This window comes from Medicago sativa, chromosome 8 (assembly GCF_051527215.1).
Source record: "Medicago sativa cultivar Bolivia chromosome 8, Bolivia_mono, whole genome shotgun sequence".
In the NCBI taxonomy this organism is placed as follows: Eukaryota; Viridiplantae; Streptophyta; class Magnoliopsida; order Fabales; family Fabaceae; genus Medicago; species Medicago sativa.
In genome coordinates, this window is record NC_140756.1 from 60,250,806 (window position 1) to 60,272,074 (window position 21,269).

General features: G+C 38.6%; 2 protein-coding genes across 2 annotated transcripts; one reads left to right on the forward strand and one right to left on the reverse strand.

Annotated features, from left to right (window-relative positions):
• The first annotated feature begins 595 nt into the window (after positions 1 to 595).
• Positions 596 to 1,413, forward strand: LOC146900114 (uncharacterized). Its single transcript, XM_085734604.1, has one exon. The coding sequence runs from the start codon at positions 606 to 608 to the stop codon at positions 1,206 to 1,208; it is 603 nt and encodes a 200-aa protein (XP_085590730.1). The 5' UTR covers positions 596 to 605; the 3' UTR covers positions 1,209 to 1,413.
• Positions 1,414 to 13,529: 12,116 nt separating this feature from the next.
• On the reverse strand, positions 13,530 to 14,912 carry LOC146900115 (uncharacterized). The gene has a single exon (XM_085736907.1). It carries the CDS (start codon positions 14,910 to 14,912, stop codon positions 13,530 to 13,532), a length of 1,383 nt encoding a protein of 460 aa, XP_085593033.1.
• Positions 14,913 to 21,269: the final 6,357 nt, after the last annotated feature.

Here is a 21,269-nt window from a genome sequence, read left to right on the forward strand (position 1 = left end):
TTGTAATTAAAACATCTCTTAGGAGGGGAGTGTAATTCAAAAATTGTAAATAACTGACAGCTAGCTTAATTATAGTGGGTAAGATACCTGGTTGAATTTGTAGCGTTTGGTAAAATTGACGATTGGACTAGTTTATAAACAAGAAATGACATTAAAAGAATATATTTGATTAATATTCATTTATTTTTCAAGTAATATGTGCACGGTAAAATTGAGGAAAAATGATAAGTTATAACCTTTAAGTTATAAGTTACTTGAATTAGCTAAACAATATAAGTTATAAGCTAGTAAAAGTAAACTATAAACTCGTGATAAAAAAATGTTACCAAACGAGTTCTTTTTTGGTCATTTGAGTTTATAAGCTATAAGGTTAAAATGTGACATTCTCTTTTATTAGTTGAAATTTTTACCTGTCGCACAAAAATTATACGCGACCCACATGATTTAATGTGATTCATATGAATTTTAACAGATAAAAAAGAATGTGTTAGAAAATGTGTATCAATCACAAGATTTATTGAGAAAAAAAGCGTAGTATTAATTATCACTTCCGCAAGACAACGCACCACAAAATTGCCAATTTCATTCCTATAAATACCCGTCTGATGAATCTTGAAACCACAGCTCAGTTGTGTAAGATTCAAACAAAATTTCATATGGCAACTTCGAAAGTTCTAAGCATTGCTCTCTTTGTGCTGTTGGGTTTAAGCATGTGTTCTGCTACTAGAAAACTATATGACAATCCTGATAGAGACGGCTTTTACCCCCAGGGTGTGCACCTTCCAGTTATAGGAGTCATAGGATCTGGAGGGTTTCATGTAGGACTGCCTGGTGTACCAGGTGAAGGTGGTTTGGGTGATGGAGGACTGCCTGGTGAAGATATCAGTCCTGATGGAAGCTTTCAATGGCAAGTTGACCTCCCAGTTCCTAGAGAAGAAGGATCTGGAGGACTGCCTGGTAGTATAGGATCTGGAGGACTTCGTGGTGTACCAGGTGAAGGAGATTTGGGTGATGAAAAAGTACTTGGAGTAGTGCCTATTGTTGGAGAAGTACCTATTGGAGAAGTGCCTATTGTTGGAGGACGGCCTGGTCCTGGTGATGAAAATGGCTATCAACCCTATATACCCGAAAATGGGTTCCATCCAATTCAAAATGGTAATCCACAAACCACTGGATCTGGAGGTTTGGGTGATGGAGGACCGCCCTGAAGGAGGCTATATTAGAAGTGATAGTAATGATGGTCATAAATAATATATATAGCTCTCCTCCTAACCATATATTATATAATATAGGTTGGTTCATATATATAGATAGATCAACAAGAATAAGATACTGTTTCTGTCAATAAAAGAAAAAGATATTGTTGTAAGGATACTTACAAACTTTGATTAATAATATATTTACTTTGCATGTGTGTCTGAATGTTGAATGAATGCATATTGATCTGGAACTACAATACGAAAAATACTAAAGAGCTACAATATGGTTCGATCTGGAACACTAATTTGTGATCTACTGAACAGAGACAATCAAAAGTACTAAAATGTAGAATCCAAATTTCTTGCAAACACAAAATTAATCCTACATTCATGCAGTCACCACATCATAATTGTTGAATCGAGATTGGACACTACATATCTTAAGGTCGGGATCCTAGTTGGAAAAAGAAAGGTGAACACCCTTTTGGTGATACACCTCCTACCACTCCTTATGTGGCATGGGGCAATTTTGTCCATTTGTAAAAAATAAGGGGTGATTTTGTCCAAAACAAACCCTATCTCTCTTCCTTCACCCTCACTTTTTCTGTCCTTCTTTCTCTTCTCTCAAACCCTCAACCATCTCCACAACCTCCACCGACCCTTTTCTCTTTACGACGGCGGCGGCGACTGTCATACCCTAATTTTTGACCTAAAAATACTTGCTCAAAATGATTTTCCTCCTCTCTTTGATGTGTCTTTGACTCTTGAGAGATTGTAATTGACTGTTGTCTTACTCTGATATTTTACTCTACTTTATCTGAAATTTACTGCTGTTACTTGAAAATGTTTAATTGTGATTTTGTCTGTGGTTTTCTTGCATTTCAAGCCATCCAAAAGGTTTTTCTTGCATTCCAAAATATCTTTGATTAACTGCACTTTATTTCAATGTTATTTGCAAAAACTCATGAAAAAGGGAATTTGAGTCATTTCCTGCATTCAAACTCATTTTAGTCCTTGTAATCTGTCTCTGAGTCTTTTCATTGTGTTTGTATAAATTCTTGCTTCCATTCCATGTTAAAAACCTTTTCAAAATTGCACTTGAGTCATTTTGGGTCAATTTAGTCCCTAGGGGCATTTGGTCATTTCACACGGAATTTTGGCAGAGAGGTTACTTTAAAGTACCTCATTTTTATAGTTGGTTCATTTTAGTCCTTTGATTGATTTTAAAATTTTGTCCCACTTTACGTTTATTTCATTTCACCAATTTTAATTCCTTTTAGTTTTATTTTTATTTTTTACATTTTGGTCCTCAAGTTTTTAAAATTTGTTTTTGGTCCTTTCCTGCTTAATTACAATCCAGTCCTTTAAATTTTTGTTATTTGCAAGTTGGCCCTTGTAGTTCACGTTTTTGCAGAAAAGTCCCATTTAAGTCCAGCTCCAGGCCACATCCAGGTGTCAAGTTCTGACTGGCTTGCAGAGCCAAGTGTCAGCCTATAAAAGGAGAACAATTATTACACAGTAAAGGGGGAATCCATCACGCGCCACATCACCAAAAACATTTCTCAACTTTCTCTCTCTGATCTCAAGGATCAAAACCCTAACCGTTTTCCAGAAATCATCAAGAACATGATGAAGTTCATGAAGAACTTCATCCCCAAATCATAAACCCTAACTGTCCAGAATCCAATTCCACGCCAATTCATCACAAATTCGTATCAGTTTCATCACAAACAAACTCAATTCAACAATTATTGCACCAAACCGGTTCGAATCTACAAGAATTCTCAGAGATTCTATGAAGAATCTTCATCATCAAATTGATACCTTCGCAATTCCAGCGTAGATCCATCACAAACGGTGACGAATCCAACGCGATCACGAAGGATTTGGTAAGAAGAGAAGAAGAGGGATTGAATTCGAATTGAACCGGAGAAGAAGAGGAACGTGTTCACCGATTTATTTTCGGTTTGAAACAACAACGAAGCATTCACCAGAAGATCAGAAAAAGATTCAAGAAGTTTCTTTCGTCTTCTCCTTCGAATCTCCAAATTAAACCACAGGTAAACACGTAAAACTTCTCAGTTTCTCTCTAACAACATCAACGAAGTTAGATCGAAGTAGATCGGTGGTTTCTGGAAAACATATGTGAAAAGATTCAAAATCTAAAACTTCTTGAAAAACCGTAAGTTTCAAACCCCGATCTACTCCGTTTTAATCACAGTTTCACAAAAATAACCTCAAACCCATAAAGAGGAGAAGAAGACGAGAAGAATCATATAAAAAGTTTTGAAAAAGAGTTCAAAAAGATTTCGGTACGGTGGCGCCACCGGCGAACCACCGTACCGGAGCTTTCTCCGGTCATCTTCTCCGATCTATCTCTGACGGTCAAGTTTAGAGAGAAGTGAGAGCTTCTCTCACTAGGTTTAGTTTAGAGAGAGAAGGAAGAAAAGGAAATGAATTGGACTGGCATCTATATGCTTATATAGATGCCTGAACCGGTCCGGTTCATTTCTGGTTCAGCTCTCCTCCATCCTCAACCGTTAGATCTAGGTCAAGGAGGATCTGGATCAATCCAGTGGTTGAGATCTCTCCCTGTGATCTAGATCCATCAGATGTTGGGCCTGGGCTTAGTTATGTGCTGGATTTCGCTGCTTTCTCTATTTTCTTGCTGTTTGCACTCTATGTCTTGGTTTTTATACCACTGCCATGCCTAAAAATCCTTTAAAAATTCTACAAAAATTCATGTGTGTTTATTGTTAATTTTGTGATGTTTTTGTGGTAATTTCTTACATGAAAAAGCTAATAAAAATAATGAGTTGATTTTCTTGCTTTAATTGTGATATTTTGTGTTGAAAGTTGTAAAAAAATTGCAAGATCTTGATCCTAATTCTTGATCCATGTCTTTGCCTTGTAATATGTGGATTTGTGAGGATCTTTACTTCTGTTTTTGAGATGTTTTTACTGTATGTGAATGTGTTGTGATTAGTTACTTGTTTTGCAAGGTATGTTAATAATTGTTTGTGAAAATAAAGTGTTAAATGTGTCTAGAACATATCATAATCCTTAAGTTTGAATATGAACTTATAATTCTCACATGGTGGCTGCAATAAAACCTATTTGGAAATTGCTATAATGTGAAAGTTATAAGGCATGTGCATCTTGAGATATTGTGGTTAATTTCTAGCATATTTTGACACTTTATCTTTGTTAATTTTGCTCTTTGTTTGGTATTTTCTTGCCTATTCTTCTCTATATTACATTTTGTTCTACTAACCTTTCTACTTCATGTTTCATGAGCATCTCATACTCCATCTCACTCCTTCACCTTTTATTTCTTGCATTTTATTTTGTTATGGTTCATCTTTAGGCAAGATTAAATTCTCACAAGGATAGTAATGTGTATCAATGCCAATGATGTAAACGGACAATGGACTCTAAAGATGTACACCGACACTCACCGACACATGCACACACATCACATGTATGCTTTAGATGTATCCTTAGGGAATGTATGCTTTAGATGTATGCTTAGGAATCCGAAACTTAGACAAAAATCCAATTTTTTTCAAAAAAAAAACGTGAACGATCTCACTTGAAAATCTTTTCTAAAAAAATAGGAGTCAAAACTCCTCTCTTTTCCCTTTATTTTCTTGAAATAAAAACTTCAATGAATTTTAATCATACTTAGACCTTTTTGCAAAATAACTAATCACACCTCACATTTTCCAAAATCTTATGCCCTTGAGGCCTCTCACTCCTTTTTCTTCGAAAATCCATTTTTCAAAATTAAAATTCAACCAACCAAAACAAAAACTCTTTTTGGAAGTGAACTACGATCGGTTTTGATCCCTTAAAAGGGTACGTAGGCAAGGAGCCAACACTCCTCCAAATCAAATAAAATAAAAATCCAAACACATTCTTCTCCCTCCAATTCTTAACCTAGCAAACCTTTAGGTGTAAATAATGTTTTCAATAAATAGCATATAAAAGTAAAGCGTTAGGTGTAGAAAGTAAAGACGGTTCCTATAGGATACTATAGTCGTTATGGGTGCCTAACACCTTCCCATGACGAAAACAACTCCCGAGCCTCGATTCTCAATGGTTTTTTCCTCATTTTGCCCTTCCTAAGAAAAAATGGAGATATCAAAGGTTAAAAAGGTCCAAGCTTAATCAATGCTTGACACCCGAAAAACCAAGATAAAACAGCTGGCGACTTCACTGGGGAGATTTGTGAGTTACACCTAGTCTTTATTTCTTACGCTTACTCTTTACCTATTTCTTGCTATACGTGCTTACTTGTTTAAATTTTTTTTTGCAAACGTGTGGGGGTGAGAATATTAAAGTCCTACACCCGGGCTGAGTGAACTTAAGATTAGGGGGGATATAATCGACAATTCAATCTAAGGGTTGCCTCGTGTATTGGGTTATGCGATCAATCCTACATAGCTGAGGCATTTTGGGGGTGATGTTGTTGGCGCGTGTTTGTCGCGTTTAGGCACTTTGCTTCCAATTGTTCTATGACGCTATGGACCGTAGATAACCAAACCCATCCATGGCCTTTTCTAAGATGTAGTGCGGTGGCTAAACCGAGTGTTGCCTCGAGTTTTTAGTCGTCACGCGATACTACACTCAATTTAAACCTTCTTATGGATAATCATGGAGCGAGTGTTTGTCTCGTGGCACCATGATATACGTGAGAGAGGTTGCGACTTGGGAACTTTTTAGAACCCGGTTACTATTACCCAAAACCCTAGTATCACCGGACACCGTTTCCACCCATGACTCCTTGACTTTAAACCTTAACCCACCATGTTCTCTCCATACTTGAATGTGATCATGCATACATGCATACATGCATAAACCTTTTTTCCATGCATTTATCGAAGGGCTTAGACAAATTGAATTTGTAAACATTGTAGGAATGGGGAAGACTAAGTCCTACAAATTCATGAAGGTTGATTTGGCTAGTTTGAGAGATTTGGCACTCAAGATCAAGGATCCGACCGGTTTCCGACATCGTTACGGGGACTTACTTACTCTTCTCCGGACTAATGTGGAAGAGAAGCTTGTGCACACTCTAGTGCAATTCTATGATCAGGAATATCGGTGCTTCACTTTCCCAGACTTTCAGTTGGTACCTACTCTCGAGGCTTATTCTTCCTTGACAGGTTTACCCATAGCCGAAGGAACACCTTTCACGGGTCTTGAACATCCTCCTATTCCTTTGGTTATTGCCCGTGATCTCCATCTCAAGACCTCTGATGTCTCCAAGAATCTTGTCACTAAGGCTCACATCCGAGGGTTCACTTTGAAGTATCTACTTGAGAAAGCCGATCTCTAAACTACTTGTCAGGACACTCTCGAGGCTATCCTTGCACTACTCATCTATGGGCTTATCCTTTTTCCAAATCTTGATGACTTCGTGGATATGAATGCTATTGTGATCTTCCACTCCAAGAATTCGGTTCCTACTTTGCTGGCTGACACATACCATGCTATTCACGATCGATCTGGCAAGGGTCGTGGATACATTCTTTGCTGTGTACCTCTTCTATACAGATGGTTTATTTTGCACCTTCCGAAGTCTTTCCATGAAAATCCAGAGAATTGGACTATTTCACAGCGGATTATGGCTCTCACCCCTAATGAGGTGGTTTGGCTTACTCCCGCCGCTAAGGTCAAAGAAATTATCATCGGTGGTGGGAAGTTTCTTAATGTACCTCTTCTTGGTACCCGGGGTGGAATCAACTATAACCCAGAGCTCGCTTTGTGACAATTCGGTTTACCGATGAAAGAGAAGCCCATCTATCTTGCTACATCTCCCTATTTCTTCCGTTACTCCAATGCTCCTACAGGAATAAGAGAAGATTTCATAGAGGCTTGGTCCAAGATTCGAAAGAAAGATGTGAAGCATATGGGTGTGAGATCCGGTATTGCTCATGAGGCCTATACCCAATGGGTAATAGACCAGGCTGAGAAGATTGGCATGTCTTATCCTGCCATGAGATATGTGTCCGCATCTACTCCATCCATGCCTTTGCCTCTACCTCTGCCTACTCAAGAGATGTATCTGGAGCATCTAGTTATGGAGAGCTGAGAGAAGCATCAATGGAAGGCCAGATACTATGATGCTGAGAATTTGATCATGACTTTGGATGGAAAGGATGAGCAAAAGACTCATGAGGTTTCGATGTTGAAGAAGGAGTTGGCTAAGGCTAGAAGAGAAATTGAAGAAAAGGATAAGTTGCTTATGAGGGATTCCAAGAGGGCTAGAGGTGCCCGTGACTTCTATGCCCGATACTGCAGCTACGAGTCTGAGTCTGAGCCTGATCCTTCCACCTCCTATGCTTGAGGATTCCCATTTTCTCGTCGGTGTTTCCAGCTGTTGTTTATGTTGTTTACATTTCAAAGTTTATCCCTTGTGTCGCGTCATTTTTCGGAGATCAAGGCTATTTGATTAGCTTTTGACTCACTAATTTATTTCACGACTGAACATTTAATTTTTTTAAGAAAAGGGGAAAAAAGTTCAAACACCCCATATATTGAAAAGATTTAGGTTCGGGGGTTAGTTACATAAAGGGAAGGTGTTAGCACCCTTTATGTCCGTAGTACTCTACGAGAACCTCTTGGTTTTATTTAATTAGTGCGCTATAACTTGCTTATTTTTTGAAAAAAAGAAGGGAATTTAAAATGGAAAAGGGAGGACCTAATTATCTACATTTTATTGATTTGGAAGAACAAAGTCCTCTGCCTACGTACCCTTGAGGGATCAAAATCACGTAGTTCGTGGTAAAAACTGACGTTTGATTGGTTGTGTGTTTTTTATTAGTTTGAAAAAGGTTTTAAAATGAAAAGCCAAGTGGCAAAGTGAATTTGTTTGTATTTTTTATATTAAAGAAAAATGACTTGAAATATAATTAGATTGATTGAAGTTTGATTAAGAAAATAAAACAAAAAAAGACGGTCACTTGATTTAAGATCAAGGTTTATTTAAAAAAATATTTTTTGTGATTTTGGTTATTTTGCATGTTTTTGTTGTTTTTGAATGATTAAACGAAAATATAAACTAACGGAGCAGAAAAGTAAAGCGTAGGTACCTTATGGTGGCGTTGGACCACCACGAGGACCTTTAACCTAATCTAGAAATATAAAAAAGAAAAGGCATACACACACGCACACACCCATGCACCTACAACTATTACATTAAGCCTATTTATACATTCTAAGGTCTGCGGAAAGTAAATGATAGAAAAATAAATATGCATGATTTACATTAAGCCTAAATTTACATTCTAAAGTATGCTAAAAATAAATATGCATGATAAATTTACATTAAGCCTAAATATACATTCTAATAATTTGAAAATGCCTAATAAAAATAAAATGTGACAAATAGAAATAAAATAACTAAAAATGCAGCAAAATTAAAATGCAATAATGAAAAAATGCATGAGAGAATTAAACAAGATAAAAGAATGAATGCGGGGGGATCACCGGTTCTCTTTATGATGGAATCTTGATTTGGAGAGCAGCCACGACAACACTACTAAAGAGAGCAGCACGGCAGTAGCAATTCAAAGCTGTTGGAAAGGGCACGCAGCAAAAGTGATTGTATGTATGGAATACGGCACACAACAAATTTGCTGAATTCGAAATCAATAATGATAATAACAGCAGCAAATAAAATTATGGAACATGGCAATCAAGCAACCAATTAATAATATTACTAAAGTAGAATTGATGGTGCATCACATTAAATGGACATGAATAAGTAGTATGGCAATGAATTGACACGTCAACGAAAACTAAATCAAAAGCCAAGAATCAAAAGCAATATGTCTTACGACACCAGCAACAACACATGAATAATAAGGATTAAAGTAGATAGCAATCAAATAACAATGAATAATAGTAAAGAAAACTCAATGGAAATTGGATGATGTGAAACGGCAATTCAAATCAACATGAATAACAATAATAAATCGAGCAAAGTAATCTTGGGTTTTGAAATTAAAATACCATACGGCAGCTAAAGGTTTGGAGCAATGATGGATTCTAAAAGCAACAAAGCAATACGGCTGAATGTAAAATTATTGCTTAAAAAAAATTGTACGGTGAAAGTTGTGGTGGCTAGCGTTTCGAAATGTTTCTGTCCCCGGAGGTTGTGTGGTTGTTTGTGCTTTATAGTGACAGGTTTTAGGAATTAGGGTTTGTTGAATGGAAGCAGAAAATCAGTAGCTTGGGGAGGAGAATATGTATTTGTTGTTTGCTGCAGATGAGGGTTAGGATGAAAAGGAGCGCGACCGACAGCCTGTTTGGATATGTACTTGGACCTTTTTTTGACTTAACACTTAAAAATAAAAAATAAAATAAGAACTAAAAAAAAGGATAGACACGTTAATATTTTCTGATTTTTATCTAATTAATAAATGAGAGAAAAAAAATAAAATAAAACTTGGATTTATCTAAAAGGAAATAAAAGAAAAAATGATGACTAAAATAAAAACCAAAGTTAAAATTTAATTAATTAAAAGGAAAAAAATTAAAAGATGAAAATAAAGACTAAAAATAAAAATGATAGAGAGAAGAGGGCCCGGCTCGGAATCAAATATGAGGTATTTTAAAACACCTCTCTGCCGAATTTTTCACTGAAAATCGGGGATTGATCAGGGTTAGGTGACACGTGTCGGTGTATGAATGTAGGATCCTTAGGTCAAAAATTGGGGTATGACAGATGCCCCTATTTAAGTTTCTTCGTCCGGAGATTTGAAGATGGAATCTTTAATTTGATCGGAGCGAAGAGACTTAAATACAAAGTACACCAATTTTGGACCTAAGATGCTATGTATGCTCGTGAAATGCTTGTATGAATGCAGGACGACAAAGTTGACTTGACTGAGACGAGAAACAACGACGGGATACCCAAATTCGTTGAAGAATGGGATCCGACTCCTCTAGAGGGAATGTAGTTTCACTGGGGAAAGATTGTCTACTACCGTATTGGTTTGGGACGATAGTTTAATGAAGACAAAACTTTTTTAGCGACATCTCTTGAAGGATAAACTGGGGACGACACATTTGAAATTGAAATTGATTAATGACATCACTGGAACAGCTGACGCTGGGGATGACACCGGAGGAAATAAAATGTGATTTCAAATTGTTCATTGGCCGGGAACTGACCGTTTGGAACATGATGAAAAGTAAACTCAAGCGGTCCGTTGTTTGGGACTGACAGCTTGAGACAAGGCAAAAAGTAGACTCAAGCGGTCCGTTGTTTAGGATTGGCAGCTTGAAACAAGATAAACTCAAGCGGTCCGTTGTTTGGGACTGGCAGCTTGAAACAAGATAAACATTTGCGAGAATCCACTCGGCTTTTGCGAGAATCCACTCGGCTTTTGATAAAAGTTTGCCAGAATCCACTGGGCTTTTGCGAGAATCCACTCGGCTTTTGCGAGAATCCACTCGGCTTTTGTGAGAATCCACTCGGCTTTTGATAAAAGTTTGCCAGAATCCACTGGGCCTTTTGCAAGAATCCACTCGGCTTTTGCGAGAATCCACTCGGCTTTTGATAAAAGTTTGCCAGAATACACTGGGCTTTTGCGAGAATCCACTCGGCTTTTGATAAAAGTTTGCCAGAATCCACTGGGCTTTTTGCGAGAATCCACTCGGCTTTTGCGAGAATCCACTCGGCTTTTGATAAAAGTTTGCCAGAATACACTAGGCTTTTGCGAGAATCCACTCGGCTTTTGATAACAGGTTTGCGAGAATCCACTCGGCTTTTGATGAAAATAGGCCAGAATCCACTGGGCTTCATGAGAGTTCTGCGAGAATCCACTCGGCTTTTGCAAGGGTGTGCCGGAATCCACCGGGCTTTGTAAAAGATTTACGAGAATCCACTCGGCTTTTGATGAAAGTTGGCCAGAATCCACTGGGCTTATAGTGAGTGACATCTCTGGACCAGACACACTAGGGATGACACTTTTGCTGACAAGAAGGTAAATGTCAGATGTTCATGTGTAGAAACTTGCGGCTTGACACAATGATAAGTAAAGACCGAACTGAAGAGACATGACCGAAACAAGATTTTGGTGACTAATGTTATGTGTGAATGATACTGTGTATATGTTGTGTATGTATGAGTGTATGAATGTGTGAAAGTATTAATATATGATTGTATGAATGTGTGAATGTATGGATGTAGCTTGTACGACTATATGAATTGTATATGACAGGTGACTCGATGAAACGAGACAAGACAGGTAAGATGGGAGACAGACTGTCATCGCAGTACAAACATTCGGCAAACTTCCTTGGAGATGATACTATCGTGAATAAATCAAGCCGTTGACGGGGTAAAAATATTGCGCAAGGTAGCAACTGATGCCTCCTGCGGATAGAGCCCATTGTTGACCAAAATTTGGAAGAAGTCGCCATTTGTAAATCAGCGCGGAATGCTTTTCCCTTGTCATGCTTCGACAATCATTTTTGTATTTATTTTTTAAAACCCCTAACTTTTGCCTGGACCGCCCTTTCGGGTTTTCAGTCCACCGGGAGTATATTCCTTTTTTGTGCCCCTAATTTTTGCCTGGACCGCCCTTTCGGGTTTTCAGTCCACCGGGACGCTCTCTATTGCCTAAGCCGCCTTTTCAGGTTTTTCGACTCAGCGAGCATTGATTTTTTTGTATTATTATTTGTATATATTTTTTTGACTGTGAAAGCATCTTGCTTGAAGCAGAGGTCCCCTCCATTGTGTTTAGACATGTTTCTCTTCCGGAATGTAGCCGTTCTCGAGGCAGATGCTGATGTACGCTTCGACTACTCACAAGTTCAAAGAGAGTGCGTTTGTTGTTCACACTTTTCAAAAGATGTAAAAAAAAAAAGGTTTTTGTATTTTTGAAAATTTTTGCTTCAAGTATTGCCATCAAAAATAGAAGAAATTTTGCAAATAGAATAAATGAGAGTTCCAAACAAATGGGCACAACTCGAATTTGATGAATTGAGTGGTGGCCTGCCAATGGCGTGGCCCCACGGATCTTTGAAAAATTTGGAAAATGGTAAATATATGGGAAGGTACAATGAACACAATAACCGTCACACTCCCTGACAACTTTGAATGCCCCAGTTCCGAGTCTTTCATCTGCAGATGCTTCAAATCGGAGGTTCTTTTGACGACTGGATGCCCCAAGTGGACTGTGCCGACTGATGCAGTTACTTGTCATGATCCTTAACTTTTGCATAGATCGCCCTTTTCGGGTTCTCAATCTATCAGGATAATTATCATTTTTTTTTGTCTCTAATTTTTGCGTGGACCGCCCTTTCAGGTTTTCAGTCCACCGAGACGCTCATTTTTGCCTAGGCCACTTTTTAAGATTTGCGACCTATCGAGCTGTTATTTTTGACAGAGTATTTCTTGACTGCACCGACATTCTTAGAACATGTGAGTTTGTCACCATCCATGATTGTAAGAGTCATTGCTCACAAGTCTTCATAATTAGGCGTCCACTTGCCCCTGGGGTCTGGTTGGAAAGTAGTACAAAGTTGGGCACAAAGTCTCTTTCTTGAATTCACGAGGACGAGCCTTCTTGTTAGAAGCTTGTTTCATACCTCTTTTTATATATTTGTACAAAGGTCGTCGTGCATTTAAATTCGATTAGGCTTGGACTTTAGCAGAACTCCTATTGACGGGACTTCGACCTTCACGGAAAGCACGACCTCCATGTTGCATATTGGGGAAGGAGGGGGGGTTGCCCCTGTTGAAATGTGTACTGAAGTACGATATCTGAGCATAGCGAATGGTAGCACCCCGAGCCAATCTTTGTAATTGAATGTCATCTTCTGGATAATCTCCTAGATATTTTGTTTGCAGCTTCGATGGCTAAGATGCCCCAGTATGTGAGAGATCTCGTCGGGAGTCTCTTCATTCCCTTCTTCAACTTCTGACACAGGGAACTCAAAGTTGGAAGAGAGTACATGGTTAACGTGTTCAACGGGTTTATTAATGCATGATTTGATTATTGATTTTGACAGGTGTAAGTTATGATTATGCAGATATTTGAGAATGATTATATTTTTTGGTTTTTTGTATTACCAATTTTCCAAAAAAAGCACAAGATAAAATGAAAGTCGGGATCAAAACGACCTCTTTATTAACGATGGAAAATATATGAAGCAAAAGCCCTACACAAGTTCACTTTCATCTCGGGCGGGACGAAAGGATATTTTTTTGAAAAGCGAAAAGCAACAAACAAACATTATTTGAACAAAAAAAACAGCGGAAGGAACGTCGACAACGACCCAATTATAGTTAACCACTCCTTGTGTTAAGTCTTAGAAGGTCAGGCGGTTGGTCCGGATCAAATTCTGAACTGCCTTCTTCATTGCATTACAATGTTCAATATCATGGCCAGGTGCCCCTTGATGGAAGGTACAGAAAAGGTCATGTCTATACCATGCTGGCAATCTTGTTGGTACCGGAGGAGGCGCCTTGGTCTGGACTAGATTCCTTTCGAGCAACTGTGGGAGCAAAACCGCATATTTTATAGGAATCGGGTCATACTGCGGCGTTTTTTGAGCCTGGCGATGTGGATCGACTTGCTGACCTTTCACCATATTCACTCCCTGGTCTTTCTCTTTTGAACTGCCAGCGGGGACACCTTCATTGATCAATCGTCCTTCTCGGACTCCTTCTTCCAACTGTACACCTATAGCAACCATCTCAGCAAAGTCCTTGGGCGTACTTCCGACCATATTCACGTAATAGAACTGATTGAGAGTCTTTAAGAAAAGTTTGGTCATCTCCTTCCCTTCTACACGTGGGCTGACTTGGGCAGCGATATTTCTCCACCGCTGAGCATACTCCTTGAAAGTTTCTTTGTCTCCCTGAGTCATAGCCTGAAGATCGCTTCGGTCTGGGGCCATATCCACATTGTAGTTGTATTGTTCTACAAATGCATCACACAGATCACGGAAAGTTTGAATCCTTGTTTTGTCTAGATTCATATACCACTTTGAAGCAGGACTAGCCAAACTCTCTTGAAAGAAATAGATAAGGACCGGATCATCGTCGGCATAGACAAACATTCTTCTCACATACATTGTTAGATGTTCCTCAGGACAGGAGTTCCCTTTATACTTCTCGAAATCTGGGACCTTGAACTTGTGGGGTATCTGGATGTTCGGCACCAAACAGAGATCGTAAGCAGTCTTCCCAAACGCTTTCTTCCCATGGAGGGCTCTCATATCTCGCTGAATTTCATCATATTTTTGCTGTAAGTCATTCACTCTATCATAGGCCCCCACACTCCCAGAATGGAAGATGGGTTCCTCTTGTTGTGGGACAATATGAACGGCGGGTGCTGAGTAGGTCACGACAGCTGGAGGAACTGTCGTAACTTGCTGAGGAACATGAGTTGCACGTTGAAAAGTAGGCATCTGAGCTTCACAAGCAATGGGACGGAGTATTTCGCCAGTAGTAAGAGGCGGGAACCAGGGTACGGAACGTTGCGGTGTAGAGTACTCCGGAGTATCAGCACAAAACGTCCATTCAGGGCCATTAGAAACAATTTCGGCTAGAGTCCTGATAGGAGGAGGAGGAGGACGTGCTTGAGCAACCGTCAGTGTCTTCATCAATTCAGTCATTTCGTCCATCTTGGTCTGCATGGCTGCAATTTCCTCCCGGAGCAATTGATTTTCTTGCTCGAGAAAATCCATCTTCTCTTTATGATTGCTCGAGTGTTGTACATGCGAGTTGGTTTCGGACGAGGACGCCATGACACTTTTGAGATTGGTTGACCTTTTATGGAGAAGAAAAATTTGTGAGACTTTGGATTTGATACTGTGAAATGCAAAATGATGCATGATGTTATGCAAAAATAGACATATTTTTTTATTTATCGAAGGACTCGTCAAAGTAATTGTAAACATCATAAGGAACATTGCTTCATTTGATAATTTTGGAATATTACAAACAGTTTCGTTAAGAGCAAAAGCAAAGTCAAGGACAATAGCCCCTAACAAAAGCTAAGGTTAAGACTTTTGAAAATGCATTTCTTGGTGTCCCCATTTACAAGGTCCACACCTCTGATGTTTACAAGGACTTATCTAGGTTCTTCGATGATTTTTTTTATGAGAAAGATTTTAAGAATGAATGCATGTATGCATGGTGAGGTTAAGTCCATAATGTTGGAGCCAGGGTAACAACGCCATTTGGTGGGGACTATGGTTTCAAATGTACCTGTATTACGGGTTCTACCAAGTTCCCGAATTCCAACCGCCTTTGAACTTTATCGGATACCGAGACAACACCCGGTCCAACATCGTTCGTAGGAAGGTCTAGTTCGAGTGTAGCATCGCGTGTCGACTAATACCGAGACAACACCCGGTTAGCCACCGCACTACGTCCTAAAAGGCCAAGATGGGTTAAGGGTTACTAAAGGTCCTTAGCGTTCAACGGAAACTTAAGAGTAATAAAGTCTAAGCGTGACAACACCCGCCGACATATATCACTTCAAGCTCCTCCGCTAAGTGTGGTTATCTCACGTGTGACAAGACACGAGAATACTCTCGGTATGTCACTATGAGTCTACCACTCCTATCTTATGTTTCACTCAAGTCCGGGTTAGGACTCATCTTACCACTCACGTTAAAAGAAAGAAGAAAGAGAAAGGAGAGAATATACATACACGTATTTCCATCTTTTATTTTTATTTTTTAGCAAGTAATAGCACAAAAATTTAGATAAAACCAAGTTAGGCTCAACCCTCTTAGGGGGGTCCCCAGTGAAGTCGCCATTTCTGTCGCGTCATTTTTCGGAGATCAAGGCTATTTGATTAGCTTTTGACTCACTAATTTATTTCACGACTGAACATTTAATTTTTTTAAGAAAAGGGGAAAAAAGTTCAAACACCCCATATATTGAAAAGATTTAGGTTCGGGGGTTAGTTACATAAAGGGAAGGTGTTAGCACCCTTTATGTCCGTAGTACTCTACGGGAACCTCTTGGTTTTATTTAATTAGTGCGCTATAACTTGCTTATTTTTTGAAAAAAAGAAGGGAATTTAAAATGGAAAAGGGAGGACCTAATTATCTACATTTTATTGATTTGGAAGAACAAAGTCCTCTGCCTACGTACCCTTGAGGGATCAAAATCACGTAGTTCGTGGTAAAAACTGACGTTTGATTGGTTGTGTGTTTTTTATTAGTTTGAAAAAAGTTTTAAAATGAAAAGCCAAGTGGCAAAGTGAATTTGTTTGTATTTTTTATATTAAAGAAAAATGACTTGAAATATAATTAGATTGATTGAAGTTTGATTAAGAAAATAAAACAAAAAAAGACGGTCACTTGATTTAAGATCAAGGTTTATTTAAAAAAATATTTTTTGTGATTTTGGTTATTTTGCATGTTTTTGTTGTTTTTGAATGATTAAACTAAAATATAAACTAACGGAGCAGAAAAGTAAAGCGTAGGTACCTTATGGTGGCGTTGGACCACCACGAGGACCTTTAACCTAATCTAGAAATATAAAAAAGAAAAGGCATACACACACGCACACACCCATGCACCTACAACTATTACATTAAGCCTATTTATACATTCTAAGGTCTGCGGACAGTAAATGATAGAAAAATAAATATGCATGATTTACATTAAGCCTAAATTTACATTCTAAAGTATGCTAAAAATAAATATGCATGATAAATTTACATTAAGCCTAAATATACATTCTAATAATTTGAAAATGCCTAATAAAAATAAAATGTGACAAATAGAAATAAAATAACTAAAAATGCAGCAAAATTAAAATGCAATAATGAAAAAATGCATGAGAGAATTAAACAAGATAAAAGAATGAATGCGGGGGGATCACCGGTTCTCTTTATGATGGAATCTTGATTTGGAGAGCAGCCACGACAACACTACTAAAGAGAGCAGCACGGCAGTAGCAATTCAAAGCTGTTGGAAAGGGCACGCAGCAAAAGTGATTGTATGTATGGAATACGGCACACAACAAATTTGCTGAATTCGAAATCAATAATGATAATAACAGCAGCAAATAAAATTATGGAACATGGCAATCAAGCAACCAATTAATAATATTACTAAAGTAGAATTGATGGTGCATCACATTAAATGGACATGAATAAGTAGTATGGCAATGAATTGACACGTCAACGAAAACTAAATCAAAAGCCAAGAATCAAAAGCAATATGTCTTACGACACCAGCAACAACACATGAATAATAAGGATTAAAGTAGATAGCAATCAAATAACAATGAATAATAGTAAAGAAAACTCAATGGAAATTGGATGATGTGAAACGGCAATTCAAATCAACATGAATAACAATAATAAATCGAGCAAAGTAATCTTGGGTTTTGAAATTAAAATACCATACGGCAGCTAAAGGTTTGGAGCAATGATGGATTCTAAAAGCAACAAAGCAATACGGCTGAATGTAAAATTATTGCTTAAAAAAAATTGTACGGTGAAAGTTGTGGTGGCTAGCGTTTCGAAATGTTTCTGTCCCCGGAGGTTGTGTGGTTGTTTGTGCTTTATAGTGACAGGTTTTAGGAATTAGGGTTTGTTGAATGGAAGCAGAAAATCAGTAGCTTGGGGAGGAGAATATGTATTTGTTGTTTGCTGCAGATGAGGGTTAGGATGAAAAGGAGCGCGACCGACAGCCTGTTTGGATATGTACTTGGACCTTTTTTTGACTTAACACTTAAAAATAAAAAATAAAATAAGAACTAAAAAAAAGGATAGACACGTTAATATTTTCTGATTTTTATCTAATTAATAAATGAGAGAAAAAAAATAAAATAAAACTTGGATTTATCTAAAAGGAAATAAAAGAAAAAATGATGACTAAAATAAAAACCAAAGTTAAAATTTAATTAATTAAAAGGAAAAAAATTAAAAGATGAAAATAAAGACTAAAAATAAAAATGATAGAGAGAAGAGGGCCCGACTCGGAATCAAATATGAGGTATTTTAAAACACCTCTCTGCCGAATTTTTCACTGAAAATCGGGGATTGATCAGGGTTAGGTGACACGTGTCGGTGTATGAATGTAGGATCCTTAGGTCAAAAATTGGGGTATGACAGATGCCCCTATTTAAGTTTCTTCGTCCGGAGATTTGAAGATGGAATCTTTAATTTGATCGGAGCGAAGAGACTTAAATACAAAGTACACCAATTTTGGACCTAAGATGCTATGTATGCTCGTGAAATGCTTGTATGAATGCAGGACGACAAAGTTGACTTGACTGAGACGAGAAACAACGACGGGATACCCAAATTCGTTGAAGAATGGGATCCGACTCCTCTAGAGGGAATGTAGTTTCACTGGGGAAAGATTGTCTACTACCGTATTGGTTTGGGACGATAGTTTAATGAAGACAAAACTTTTTTAGCGACATCTCTTGAAGGATAAACTGGGGACGACACATTTGAAATTGAAATTGATTAATGACATCACTGGAACAGCTGACGCTGGGGATGACACCGGAGGAAATAAAATGTGATTTCAAATTGTTCATTGGCCGGGAACTGACCGTTTGGAACATGATGAAAAGTAAACTCAAGCGGTCCGTTGTTTGGGACTGACAGCTTGAGACAAGGCAAAAAGTAGACTCAAGCGGTCCGTTGTTTAGGATTGGCAGCTTGAAACAAGATAAACTCAAGCGGTCCGTTGTTTGGGACTGGCAGCTTGAAACAAGATAAACATTTGCGAGAATCCACTCGGCTTTTGCGAGAATCCACTCGGCTTTTGATAAAAGTTTGCCAGAATCCACTGGGCTTTTGCGAGAATCCACTCGGCTTTTGCGAGAATCCACTCGGCTTTTGTGAGAATCCACTCGGCTTTTGATAAAAGTTTGCCAGAATCCACTGGGCCTTTTGCAAGAATCCACTCGGCTTTTGCGAGAATCCACTCGGCTTTTGATAAAAGTTTGCCAGAATACACTGGGCTTTTGCGAGAATCCACTCGGCTTTTGATAAAAGTTTGCCAGAATCCACTGGGCTTTTTGCGAGAATCCACTCGGCTTTTGCGAGAATCCACTCGGCTTTTGATAAAAGTTTGCCAGAATACACTAGGCTTTTGCGAGAATCCACTCGGCTTTTGATAACAGGTTTGCGAGAATCCACTCGGCTTTTGATGAAAATAGGCCAGAATCCACTGGGCTTCATGAGAGTTCTGCGAGAATCCACTCGGCTTTTGCAAGGGTGTGCCGGAATCCACCGGGCTTTGTAAAAGATTTACGAGAATCCACTCGGCTTTTGATGAAAGTTGGCCAGAATCCACTGGGCTTATAGTGAGTGACATCTCTGGACCAGACACACTAGGGATGACACTTTTGCTGACAAGAAGGTAAATGTCAGATGTTCATGTGTAGAAACTTGCGGCTTGACACAATGATAAGTAAAGACCGAACTGAAGAGACATGACCGAAACAAGATTTTGGTGACTAATGTTATGTGTGAATGATACTGTGTATATGTTGTGTATGTATGAGTGTATGAATGTGTGAAAGTATTAATATATGATTGTATGAATGTGTGAATGTATGGATGTAGCTTGTACGACTATATGAATTGTATATGACAGGTGACTCGATGAAACGAGACAAGACAGGTAAGATGGGAGACAGACTGTCATCGCAGTACAAACACTCGGCAAACTTCCTTGGAGATGATACTATCGTGAATAAATCAAGCCGTTGACGGGGTAAAAATATTGCGCAAGGTAGCAACTGATGCCTCCTGCGGATAGAGCCCATTGTTGACCAAAATTTGGAAGAAGTCGCCATTTGTAAATCAGCGCGGAATGCTTTTCCCTTGTCATGCTTCGACAATCATTTTTGTATTTATTTTTTAAAACCCCTAACTTTTGCCTGGACCGCCCTTTCGGGTTTTCAGTCCACCGGGAGTATATTCCTTTTTTGTGCCCCTAATTTTTGCCTGGACCGCCCTTTCGGGTTTTCAGTCCACCGGGACGCTCTCTATTGCCTAAGCCGCCTTTTCAGGTTTTTCGACTCAGCGAGCATTGATTTTTTTGTATTATTATTTGTATATATTTTTTTGACTGTGAAAGCATCTTGCTTGAAGCAGAGGTCCCCTCCATTGTGTTTAGACATGTTTCTCTTCCGGAATGTAGCCGTTCTCGAGGCAGATGCTGATGTACGCTTCGACTACTCACAAGTTCAAAGAGAGTGCGTTTGTTGTTCACACTTTTCAAAAGATGTAAAAAAAAAAAGGTTTTTGTATTTTTGAAAATTTTTGCTTCAAGTATTGCCATCAAAAATAGAAGAAATTTTGCAAATAGAATAAATGAGAGTTCCAAATAAATGGGCACAACTCGAATTTGATGAATTGAGTGGTGGCCTGCCAATGGCGTGGCCCCACGGATCTTTGAAAAATTTGGAAAATGGTAAATATATGGGAAGGTACATTGAACACAATAACCGTCACACTCCCTGACAACTTTGAATGCCCCAGTTCCGAGTCTTTCATCTGCAGATGCTTCAAATCGGAGGTTCTTTTGACGACTGGATGCCCCAAGTGGACTGTGCCGACTGATGCAGTTACTTGTCATGATCCTTAACTTTTGCATAGATCGCCCTTTTCGGGTTCTCAATCTATCAGGATAATCATCATTTTTTTTTGTCTCTAATTTTTGCGTGGACCGCCCTTTCAGGTTTTCAGTCCACCGAGGCGCTCATTTTTGCCTAGGCCACTTTTTAAGATTTGCGACCTATCGAGCTGTTATTTTTGACAGAGTATTTCTTGACTGCACCGACATTCTTAGAACATGTGAGTTTGTCACCATCCATGATTGTAAGAGTCATTGCTCACAAGTCTTCATAATTAGGCGTCCACTTGCCCCTGGGGTCTGGTTGGAAAGTAGTACAAAGTTGGGCACAAAGTCTCTTTCTTGAATTCACGAGGACGAGCCTTCTTGTTAGAAGCTTGTTTCATACCTCTTTTTATATATTTGTACAAAGGTCGTCATGCATTTAAATTCGATTAGGCTTGGACTTTAGCAGAACTCCTATTGACGGGACTTCGA

Bases quoted from the DNA above. Each gene is read 5' to 3' on its own strand.
- LOC146900114 (XM_085734604.1), top strand. From the start codon at position 606: ATGAATCTTGAAACCACAGCTCAGTTGTGTAAGATTCAAACAAAATTT.
- LOC146900115 (XM_085736907.1), bottom strand. From the start codon at position 14,912: ATGGATTTTCTCGAGCAAGAAAATCAATTGCTCCGGGAGGAAATTGCA.